Source organism: Stegastes partitus, unplaced genomic scaffold, assembly GCF_000690725.1.
Source record: "Stegastes partitus isolate 25-593 unplaced genomic scaffold, Stegastes_partitus-1.0.2 Scaffold260, whole genome shotgun sequence".
Classification (NCBI taxonomy): Eukaryota; Metazoa; Chordata; class Actinopteri; family Pomacentridae; genus Stegastes; species Stegastes partitus.
Genome location: NW_007577991.1, coordinates 298,436 through 310,913, shown reverse-complemented (window position 1 = coordinate 310,913; position 12,478 = coordinate 298,436). Strand labels below are relative to the sequence as shown.

At 39.9% G+C, this 12,478-nt stretch overlaps 1 protein-coding gene across 1 annotated transcript in view; it reads left to right on the top strand.

The window, feature by feature from the left end:
• The window catches only part of ano1a (anoctamin 1, calcium activated chloride channel a), a 73,033-nt gene that overhangs the window by 33,140 nt on the left and 27,415 nt on the right, over positions 1-12,478 (top strand). The window contains exons 10-14 of the mRNA XM_008282154.1: positions 1,552-1,616; positions 2,230-2,364; positions 3,676-3,836; positions 4,887-4,972; positions 10,896-10,904. Of these exons, the coding sequence (XP_008280376.1) occupies positions 1,552-1,616; positions 2,230-2,364; positions 3,676-3,836; positions 4,887-4,972; positions 10,896-10,904 (456 nt within the window). The remainder of the gene's footprint in view (positions 1-1,551; positions 1,617-2,229; positions 2,365-3,675; positions 3,837-4,886; positions 4,973-10,895; positions 10,905-12,478) is intronic.

Below are 12,478 nucleotides of genomic sequence, written 5' to 3'. Positions count from 1 at the left end.
GCTAATACTCTCCATAATTATACTGGAGGCTGTGTCACTAAGGCAACAGCCTAATAATTCCCCTTCTCTTCTTCTTAAGCATCAGAAAAGCTTTTGCTGGGTGCTCCACAGCAACATATTTATCTGTACGAGTGTATATCACAAAGCCGTGTTCACGTGTTGAAGAAAGAGCTTTTCCCTGGATGTGGGAATGACTGTAAAGATATTCCAGGTTGAATGTAAAGTGTTGTTTTCTCAGTCTTCTGTGATCTGCCATCTGAATGCTCCTCTGGGCCTGCTCAGTGATGAAAAGCCTGCACTGCCTGTGAATAGAGTGTGTGATTGTGTGTGAAAATGTTCCAGGTTTTCACTGTGATTTATGTGCTATTAGGAATTGAACATGCACGCAGAGCGCTAATGCAGACAGCTAATAATTGTAAAGTATCAGAGCAGTGATTTCCATATCAATATGTCTGACCACATGGTATTTAAATCACACTGGACAACACATACACACTCAAATAGACACTCTATTTCTCATGATCATCGGATGAATGCTTCCAAGAGCACACTAATTCATCCTTACATTTACAACATAAGATTATAAATGATGGTGCACATCCAGGACTAATACCACAACTCATTATGCTTATTTAATTATACTCATGGTTAGGCTTTGGAAAATGAAACTAGTTGGTTAAGATGAGGAGAAGATAAAATATACCAAAGTTTTTGCTTGGTTCTCCAACAGACTGTTCCAATGTCATTCCACTTTGTGTTTTTAGCCCCTCTGTCACAGTTTCAGTCTGATATACTCCATAGTCTTTTGAACAGTGTCCTCAGACACAGTAACCCTGACAAGACAAGAGTTTTAAGTGTGAGTTGACAAAAATGTTAATAAGAACAACAGTTTGTGCACAAGCAGCAGTGACTTCTGTGTGGACATTTTCCTCGTCTGTCTCTGTGCTGGACTGGTGTCCTGACCAGGGTTTATCTATTAATGGAAATTTTTGTGTCTTATGTTGTCATGGCAGTGTCACTTCCAGTTTCTGTATGCAAAAAAAGCATGAGGGAACAAAAATCAGTGCAGCTAAAACAATAAGTCATCCTCAGAGGAACTGATCTGCCCACACAAACTGTGTATGACTGCTATCAGGGCATTTCTGGGAAGTGTTTTGCATTCCTGATGTAAATATGTTGATGTAGATATGTTTTATTCTATACATACATACATACATACTGGCATACATACAGGCATACATACATACATACAAACATACATACATACATACATAGAGATACACACACATGTGTGTGTGTTGCGAATCCTATCTTTACATAAGCTTGGTAAAATAAAAACAACAAACAAACCCTAGCAATGTTAAAGTAAACAAAATAACACTAAGGATGTAAACATTATTTTTCTGTTAGCAAAATCAAACAGCATGCACATACTGTAATGTAACACTGATAAAGCTGAACAACCTGCAGATCCTGACCTTTTTCTGATACATCACACACTGTTATATAGAAGCTTTCACATTATTTATTTACTCCTGCTTGCCTCCACAGCTGCTGTACGAGGAGTGGGCCAGCTACAGTGTCTTCTACAAGTACCAGCCTATTGGGCTCATCAGGTCAGTGTCTCAGCAGTGCTCCTGTCCCACCCATCAGGTGAATCATCGACACATTTGTCTGTGAGCTCAGGGCTGCTGCATTGACTGTCTTCACCAGCCTGCAGCCATGTAAGACAGATGAGGACTCTCACTGAACCAGCAGTCGTGTGTTGAGCTCTCTCTGTTCTCACAGCTTACACATAATGAGCAAGATCACAGAATATCATCAAGTTTGCCAGATTTCTGCAGGAGGCAGGTGAATCCAAAGACAGCAGGAAGAAACAAATCTGAAAGGCTGTACTTTCCACATATATATCGATGTTGCAGTTGGTTACAGATTGAACTGTAGCGCCATGTCAGGGATTATTCCTGAGGTGTGTCGAGCACAGTGGGTGGAACAGCACAGGATGTGTGGAAAATGAGCCTCTTACTGTATTTGGAAGTGTTGATGGAAAGCATGTACAAATAAAAGCACCTCCAAAGTCCTGCAGCAACTACTTCAATTACAGCTCTGATAATGATGGATTTTAAAGGTGTGGATAACATGCGTAGACCTGCGGATGCCAAAAGCGTGAATTGACCTGTAAGGTATCACAGATAATTTGACAGTCCACCTCTGCATCTCCTCCCACAGAAAGTACTTTGGGGAGAAGGTTGGACTGTATTTTGCCTGGTTAGGAGTCTACACACAGATGCTAATCCCTGCTGCCATCGTTGGAGTCATCGTGTTCCTCTATGGTTGTGCCACTGTTGATGATAACATACCGAGGTACACAGCACACACATCTTCCTTCTTACATACAGTTTGTTTTCCATTTGTTGCTAATCATTATATAAAATTATTTTCTGTCTCTTTTTACGGAAGTTGTGCTCTTTGAAGTTGCATCATGAACATCAATGTCAGTCTCCGTCACTGAGGTCCTTTTGAGAACTGCTTGTAATTCATCATGATGTCTTAGTTAAACTTCCAGCTTACCTACGTCAATCTAACAGGCAGCTGTTTTGTCTTCATTCCATTTTTTATTTTTGTAGCCTTTAAGTCCTCAGCTGGGTGCGTGCGTGCGTGCGTGCGTGCGTGTGTGCGTGCGTGTGTGTGTGTGTGTGTGTGCGTGTGTGTGTGCGTGCGTGTGTAGGGGTGACTGGCAAACATTGTAAAGTGCTTTGAGTCCCACTAAGATAGAAGAGCACTATATACACGCAGACCATGTACTGTTAACTGAACATCAATATTTCATCTGCTCACGGTCAGTGGCCCCCAGCACATTCCTCAGTGAATTCATTTATTCCAAAATATTTTCACAACTTTGTTTTGAATTCTCATTAATTACACAAATTACAATCAAAAACCATTTATTAAGTTAGTGCGGAGTGAGTCTGGAATGAGTTTTTTTCTTAACTGTGTTAGAAAATGTATTTCTTATACAAATGGAATTTCTACAAGGATCATCCCTTTTCTGTGAATCTGCATCCCCCTAGCTGTTGTTATGACTAGCTGATTTGTATCAGAAACAGGGTGAACTAATGACACATTTCTTGGTCTCAATGGCAGAAGAGCTGACATGGTAAGATGAATGTTGTGGTGTGGTAACAGGCTTGATGGTAAACACTAGGCTTAGACCGCACCCTCAAAGTGACTCCACCTATTCACATAAAAACACTCTAAAGCTTTAGGTTTATTGCGACACAAAGTCATTACAGACATTACTTGGACAGAGCATGTCACTCAGTGTTAGGCAATATGAGCATAATTCACAAAGCAATAGATATCCTGACTGTCAGAGATTTTGCCATACTAAAATGATTTATAAATGTATAATTCAGGTATTTAATTTGCTACATTAGTCAAAACCTTCCTGTTGTTTTTTCCAAAGGCAGTTCTTCAAATGATTTTCTACAAAATGTGCTATATCATGATTTATCTCAGAAGCACATTATACATAAAGTATGACAAATGATTTAATCCAAATCAGATGAACAAGTCTGCAAGTAATGTTTTTCCTGAATCTAAACTGTTGCTCTGATGTCTCTCCACCTTTTGCTGTCCTCCACCCCTCTGGATATTCCACCTTTGTTTTGTTAGTATGGAGATTTGTGATCCCAGGAACAACATCACCATGTGTCCGTTGTGCGACCGCGCCTGCAGCTACTGGAAGTTGGTGACAGCGTGTGGAACAGCCCGGGCTAGTCACCTATTCGACAACCCAGCCACTGTCTTCTTCTCCATCTTCATGGCCCTGTGGGGTAAAGACACGTTCACATCCAATCATACATAGAGCAACAAGGCAAGTAGAGCCTTACAAATACAGACTGTGCAGCCAAGCATTGCTGGAACTGTTCCACTCGATAGACAGTATCATTTAACCCATTCCATACAGCATTGCCAGAAAATATGGATGCTGCTTCAGAGGCGCACAAGAAATTTACAATACATATCCACAAGGGTTACTCCTGAATAAACATACTGCCAGCCCTCCTCTGATGTCCTGCCAAAGCATGCTGCCATCTGCTAGCAGCAGCAGGCCTTCAGACCACAGTGCTGCTATGTGTTTAGATGAAGCTGGTGTCTGACAGAGTCACAGTGTGACAGCCATCTGGATCCACCTGCTGTAGACCTGAATAGACAGAATGCCACCAAACTGTATGTACTCTTCCTTGTAAGCAAACTGCATCAGTAGCAAAATAGCAACATGTGTGTGCATGTATGCTATTGAGAAATCGTGAATACACATGCTGCAGTTTATTTTTGACTCCGTCTGCTGCCACAAATACTGATACAGATTAAAGCATTGTTGGCGTGGGATTCGTAAGTCACTAACTCAAAATCAAATACTGTCAGCCTTATGCAGCCTTATGTGTATGTCTTCTTGTAGTATAGTAAACTTAAGGATTATTGTAAACACTGCAATCCCCATAGTGATTAAAGTAGGTTTAAGCTGAAAATTAGTCACAAGTGTTATCAATCACCAACAATTTAACATCAAATAAACACGCTCTTTCTATTGGTTTAAAGTAATTTTGTTTACTTGCAGGAACCTTCTTCACAGGAGTGTAAAATGTACAAAGTGCAAAAGTGACGGTATCACAGTTACTCACAGTTAATGATTGCTCATTTTTATAAATACAATTTGTGTATTTGTGAAACGGATAACATGTGGACAAAAAAACTGACAGTATGAAATGTTCACAGCCCTTATCCTTGGTCATTCATTGATGGTGATATTATGAGCAGAGACATGTAGCTTCTGCTGTTTGAGCCTGTGTTCAGTTTGCTGTGTATGCTTGCTTATGTAGCTGTTCTCTTCATGGAGCACTGGAAGAGGCGACAGATGCGACTCAACTATATCTGGGACCTGACAGGTTTTGGAGAGGAGGAGGAGGTGAGATAACGCCACAAATAGCCTTATGTATGTACAGTACGTGTTTAAAGACACACACGTGTGATGCATGGCTGAAAACAGGAGTTTCAGGAAACATGACTATTTGGTTTCTTCCTGAAAGTTAGATGTCTGATTAGCATGTGGGAGGGGTATCAATCGTGCGTAACAAAATGTCACTTTTGTTTGACTACATTTTGAAGACACTTAATGAAAAGTCAACTCAGTCACTGTTGTACAAATAGTGTGATTCATAATGAATATCAGTGCCCTGATCATTCGTTGTGTTACCAAACAGAAAAGTTAATCATATTCTGGGACCATAATCATGTTGAGCTTAATCCATTAACTACAAATCCTTTCGACTTAACATTTTGCATCATCAACCTATTGTTCTGTTTTCATTTCAGTTTGCTGTAAAAACAGTTTGAGTCTTGACATGCTTGTTAATGTGTGCTGCTGTGGTGTAGGCAGTGTAGCTTTAATAATCACTTTAATTAATCTTTACTTCATCATGGCTGATTTGGCAATGTGGCTTTGACCACAATCAAAGCCGACATGAGGTTTTGTGGTGGATTAACTAGTAAACTGCAAGTCTCTGCAAGTTCATTTTCTACACAATTCTACAATGAATTAAAATAAATAGCTGATGGGAAAACTGGAAACGTACAGAAAATGCTGAATGTGTCATTTAAATTTATGGCCACTAAAGTTCATATAAATACTGTCAGTTAGAGGAGCTCTTTCTGGTGCCCCTGGTTCTGGAAGTAAAACTGACAGTCATTTCTGCCAATGTCAGTGTTAGGTTTTAACATGAAAGTCTTGCTTGTAATCAATACAAACATGTCTGTCTTGTGAGAGAAAATGACAAGGTACAAGCCTGCTTACATAAAAACTCATAGGTAGGCATTAACTATGGTGCAACAACCTCCAGTCTCACATGGTAAGATTTTGTTACTTCTGAACAGCAACAGCAGCCAAGGTTTATGAGTGTCGCTGTATTTTAAGATGTCAGCTATGTAAAATATCATTACATGAGCAGACTGCATTACACTGTGGATATTGTATAAAATATTAATTTGAAATGGGAAGTCATAATTAGGGGAAACTTTCAGAACCAGCAGCCAGTCCCTCCTTGTAGGTCTGCCTCTACCTCCAGAATCCCTAAATTTAGTTTCAGGCTTTGTGAACGTCACCATCAATTTGTGTAGAATAATTTTAGTAATTTCATTACCATGAACAGAATATTGACATTTTTCACTGCCTTTAACCTAAAAGCACATTCACAAAGTATTAAGGCTAACATAAAGGCACAGGTCAGGATATGAATATGAATGTAACTCCTCTGTCTCTGCTCTGTAGTGAGTCAGCACTCAGCAGAAAGGTTCCCACACAAACATCTCAGCCTCAGACATCAGTACTGGATGTTCTTTTTTTTTTTTTTTTAATCATGATGAAATGGAGCAGTGCTTTCCTTTTCATTAGAGCCTTTTTGTTTTTATTAAGAGTCTGTATTGATCTAAATGTGACATGGAAATGTTTTAGTCTCTACACACTGTTCACTCTCATCTTGTTCTTGTGTTTTCATGTGTGTGCTGTGTTTCACAGGAGGAACATAAGGTTTGGATCCAACTTGCTTTATTTCTTGCTGTTAAACTTACATTCTTTCTTTTGGACTCACTGTTTCAGATCCATTCTGCAGCTGCTGTTATCAAATACTAATCTTCTCTCCCTCAAGGTGTCTAACCATCTGCCTCAGGTCTTTTCACTTGACATCCTCCTTGTGTCTTTGCTCAGTACAATATTTAACCTGTAGCTCCTCTCTGTCTCTGTGAGGTCCATCCTCATGCTGTGGCCTCTTGTTCATGCTGCTGTTCAGCACAGTACTGTTGCTGATGTTTATGTCTGCTGATGGCAGCAGAGCTGACAGGACACATGTTGACTTGCAGACTCACATCTCCTGTGTCTTATTTTTTCCCTGACTTTGATTTTCGATGTTCCCATTTTAAACAGACAGTGGTTCCCTTCATACCCATAAGACAAACAGCACACAGAGTGAAGTAAATGTATAATGCAGATTTACAGTCAAATATAAAGTGGGATTTATAGTCATCCCCCACACTAGCTGCTTGCGTTCCTTCCTTTTCTTCCTGACACAAAGCACCAATGAGCTGCACACACTAATTAAAGACAGTTGAGCTGCATAGAGTTGACTTGATAATTACCTGTTTTAGCTCTTATTGATCGAAGTCTCCAGGTCCTTGACTAATGGCTGAGTAACAGCAGAGGCTACACAAGAAACTGCATGAACCCGCAAAAGCATGTAGCACTATGCAGTACCTATGCTACTAAAATATGAGGTCCACATTTGATCTTGTTCCAGCACAAGCTCAGCTCACATTTACCCCTGATGTGGACCACATGGACATGTGGTCCGGAAGACAATGGTATGTCAAACACATACATTTCTCCAAAACCTGCTGATATGTTTCTCCAAAGTCCAGCCTGAAACAGAACCCTCCCAAAAAACAAAGATATAGGTAGATGTTTGGAATTTTCCCTTTTTTATAAGGGTAAGTCAGTGTAATCCTTTGCATTTTAAGAACTTAAAAGCTGCACCATTCAGCATTGTTAGTAAAAAGTGAGTGTGTAATTTGAAAGGAGTTTGGGATGGAACCACAAAATGATTTAATAACTTTTCAGCTGTTTGTTCTGGCTCTACAGCTACAGATTTTCTGTTTTAGTTCAGTCTGACTGTTGTCATTGTCATTTTGCAACTAAAAAGTCAGAGAAAAAGTGGTGGACCAAATCAGAGTTCAGAGGGGAGCGAACATTAGATTTGCATTCATCAGGTGCCCAAAAACTCAACTCTAAATAATAATATTCATGCTACTGATGACCCTGTTATTGATGGCATGTAAATAGTTGTTTGCTCACAAATAGGTAGTTTGTTAGTTTGGACTAGTCTGAGTCAGAGCACAAATGGCTCAAATATCTGCCCACATAAAAACAGCTTCATTTTATACACTTCAAATCATTTTTCTGCCTGCAGCTGGCTGGAGTCTATACTGGACAAGATCTTTGTTTGCGCCGTCTAGTCAGCTTTTATCTGCTTTTGGGTCTTTTTATCTGTCTGTTTTCACTGTCTGTCTGTCTGTCTGTCTGTCTGCCTGTACATTACCGTGACACATGGACCCTCAGGCAAAAAGTGACTGTCTAACCCTCAGCTTTGTTTTCTAGTGATGCAGTTTCCTCTTCACACACAGCACCTCTTAAGTCCTGTGGGCTTTCTGCAGACTGTTATGCTGTTACTGTTACATGGGTACACATCCATTTACTTCTGGCTGCATATTCCATGGACATGTGATCGTATATTCCTCACCATGAAAGGATTATTTGACAGGAGTACTAGTCATGTGGAGATTTGTTTCTTGCATGGTTAATAGCAGATTTAGGCGTGGAGACTCAGATTTACTTTGTCTACCACATAATCAGATGGATCTGATATTTGAAATCAATTATGTCTGCTACCATCACCATCTTTTATCTTAACCTCACAAAATATCATCCAAATATCCCTTGAGCTAGATTTCCCAAGTTGGAAACTCTGGTCTTATTAATCAGGTGCATCTGTTTCTGTCTAAAAGCATAGCTGTATTTTTTTTCCAGAGCAGCCTAAATGCCTTAGTAAATGACAGTGGAGTATGACAGGTTGTTGGTTTGTTCTTTCTTCACTGTAAATGGTTTGCTGGCATTCTTCCTATTGATGCCATTCTTTGTGTTAATGCAGGCTAAACACTAAAACAATCTGCACAGGACACAGCTGTTTGGCTGTTATTTTAAAGTCATTGCAAAGGTTAAAAGGTACATGTTTCATTATAAACTGTTACTTATATTATTGTTGCGCACAATAAACTGCAGCATCACAACTCCAACTGTATACTGCACAGTTAGTTTCACTCCACTTAATCCTTTCATGGTACAATGATGCATTTCTTTCTTTTCTTGCACAGAGCACGATGCTAAAACTGAAAAATAAAGTGCTCATTTTTCAAAACTTCATGCAGGCTGTTCATTTCATCGCTGTCTTCATTCTGAAACCCCTTCAGGATCTTCCTTACTGGTTAATGTCTTGAACACTTCCTGCTTGGGGACAAATGTTTGTGTCAGAAAATGTAACAAGCAAACTGATTTCTCTTCCAGGACCACAACCGAGCAGAGTACGAGTTCCGGGTTATGCAAAAGACAATGAAACAGGAGCATTCAATCCCAAAGGTAAAACTAAAGCTGTGTTATTTTCATCTATTGAATCCATACCTGCAGTCACGTGAGAGGTCTAAAGAAGCAGTAGTATGTAGAGCCATCTTACATGACAGACTTATCATTTTATGTATTCAGTGTTTTTTTGAAAACAAGTTGTATGATGAATATTTTATTCTTTTTCGACTTTACACATACATACATACACACACACACACACACACACACACACACACACACTCATTTTCTTGTGTGTTTATACATTTCTTTTGTTGTCATCATTATCCACACTTTCGCATCACCCATCACAGGTGAACTTATTTTTACAGTCCTGTATTTTAATCAGCAATCTTTCCTTGAGTGGGGGTAGCAGTAAATGCTTTACTGAGATCATTAAGTCAATTTAAGTAACCTTTATTTGAATAACACATTTAGAACAACAGTAGTTGACCTAAAGTGCTTTCCATTAGAGATAGAAGATGAATGTTACAAAGTCACATGACTGACAGAATGTATAAGTAGATATAGTCATCTGAAGGCACTTCAAATGTTAAACCTTACAATATAAATACATGTAAGTATGTATTTGACCTTACAATACAACTGAGAGAAACCCAACGCTTCCATTTGAGCAAGCACTTGCCTCGACTGCCTTGACCTGTTGGGTGAGGGAGGGACAACATGAGCATTGACAAACAACAAGGAAACTTTACCTGTCTATAGTTGGTTTAAAATGTAGCAGCAGGACTTTTTGACTCATTAGCCAGGCATCTACTATCCTTAATATTTTGTTCCATGCAACAGTGGGGGCCATTGTAGAAGCCTCACTGGCGTCATCAGATGGGCACCTTGTTTACTCAATTTCTGTTAATTGGCCCACGACATTCCAGAGGGCTCAACAGAGAAACCTGGCCTCCCCAGTGTGCCCCCCTATGCTTTTTCACCAACTGCTAGCTGATGAGCATCTAGCAGCCCAGTTCTTACCCTTACTGTCCACCAAAGCCAGTTGCTGCTTTGCTCAGCAGCCTCTGGCTCTGATATAGGCCTTTTCCTCAGATTCTTATTCCTTTTAGAAGCCTGGTTGCTGACCTGGCCACAAAGCACCTGCAGTCGACACGCAGATGTGTTTCAGTTGTTTTAGCTTTTTGAATTCATACACTCCTCCAGGTGAATACTGCCATAGCACTGTGAGCTCTTTGATGAACAAAGCTCGTTGTGAGGCTGCCACTGGACCAGCCTGAGATCTGGTTGTAATGATCTCTCGTGGGAAGGTGAGGCTCTGGTCTAGATTGACCTTTGATTTTATAGCCTCAGGCTGTATCCAATAGGCTTGATTCCTTTGTTGCAGTTGCTCTCTTTGGTTCCTTTACTGTTGGTAAAAAAAAAAAAAAGGTGATTGGAGGTTGGAGGAGACAGAACATTGTGGACCTGGCATCAAGAGTGTCGGTCATAGTGATGTCCAGCTTTACTTTGGAAGATTTGTATTTTTCAGTATAAGGCCATGTTCCCATACAGGCCGATACTGCTAAGGTGCTGAGGTAGTCTGAGCCAGTTTCTGATGTATGCAGAGACTCTTCTCTGTCTGCATGTCATTGTTGATGACAGTCCAAAATGCAGACACCAAAGGTTCATCCTCCCGAAAGTAGGGTTTTTATCTTGTAGAAAGGCCTTAAAGGTTTTTTTCCTTATATCATTTACTTTTGTCTGGGTATGGTTTCCATGCAGAACCTCAGATCTTTGAGTTTTCCTTTGACAGATAAATAATATGTCACCTTACCATTGGTTTGTTCCATTGTTTACAAACGTTCTCCTAACTTTAGCGATGCAGTCAGCTGCAGAAGAGCTGCATCCACAAGCCACATTGTCGGACAATCTAAGTAAGCAAACATGGAAGTTGTGTAATTTACATCATGACTCATATCTTAAAAATAGAAGGTTGAAGTTTTCTTCTAAACAAAGTTTAAATTCACTGTTAGATGACTAAAAGGCCTTGTGCATATCTTTGGGGTGCAACAAACGTGTTGAGTGTATTTCCACTCCACAAGACATTTTCAGAGATTTTTATAGCATTTGGAGATCTATATTAATTTTATCCATTCCTTCTCTTTTCTGCCTTTATTGACACAATACAGTGTTTCTTTGTTAGTCTGTGCATGTGGCTTTCTATAATATGCTGAAAAGAACCAAAATCAGCAGCTGCCTGGAAGATGGGAAATTAGTCAAGAGGACGTGATGCACTTTAGAAGATGTGAAACAGGGCAGGCTGATTGTCAGAGAGTAAAAGTCAAAACTAGTTAGTTTCACACTGAACTCGCCACTTTGTTCAGTCATTCAATCTCCACTTTTTTGTGATTATGGCACTTAGTCAACTGTAGTCTAAAGAGTGTCACAGTGTCACAGTTTGTGCTCCATCTTTTGTGAATTTGTGGGAAAGAAAACCACTACAAACTCAGAGGAAATGAAGGGACTCACAAATGACAGAAGAGAAAGTATCGCTCATAAATCTATTCATTATTTTTAAAGTTATTAAATGGCTGACTCTCATTTGTTAACCGCTGCCTGTTGCAACCAATGTCAGTAGTAAATTTAACTACCAAAGGCTTTACACATTCCTTTCTCTCTTAATCTCTTCAGGCCAGTACAGGCCAGGAACCAGAGTGGTAATTTGTTTCGGCCCAAAAAATGCTCTTTCTTTAGAGGTTGTTTTTTTTTCTTCATTTGATCACTACATATGGTCATCATAACATAGCCCTTTTATCCATCACACATTAAGTTATTTTAACAGGTTGAATTGATAGGTCTATTCCAATATGATATCCTCCAACGCTCACATGTACAGACAAGCAGCAACAGCCAAGAAACAAACACTGACCATCAGTAGCTGACAGTTCTTAGGAAGCTGCAACTCTGAGTTGTGTACGATTAAAATCTAATTGTGTCTTCATTCGCACCTTGTAGAGCGAGTGCTGATGAAACACTGAAACATGTTCGTATGTCGTAGAAAGCACTGAGGGTGAAGACGTCACATTCAACATAACACGATCTCCTGACAAGGTTCCGCTTTGGCCATGGTCATGTTCTTAATCAGCCTTATGTTTTTGTCTTGTACCAAGGTCATGTCTTCCTTTTCATCAAATACACCCACACACGCAGTCGCCTGAGTGCCTGACCCAGTTCTTTACTGGGCTTGAATGTGACACAATAGCTCTAGGCGGGATTAGCTGTGCTCCACTGGAGCCACAGACTGTC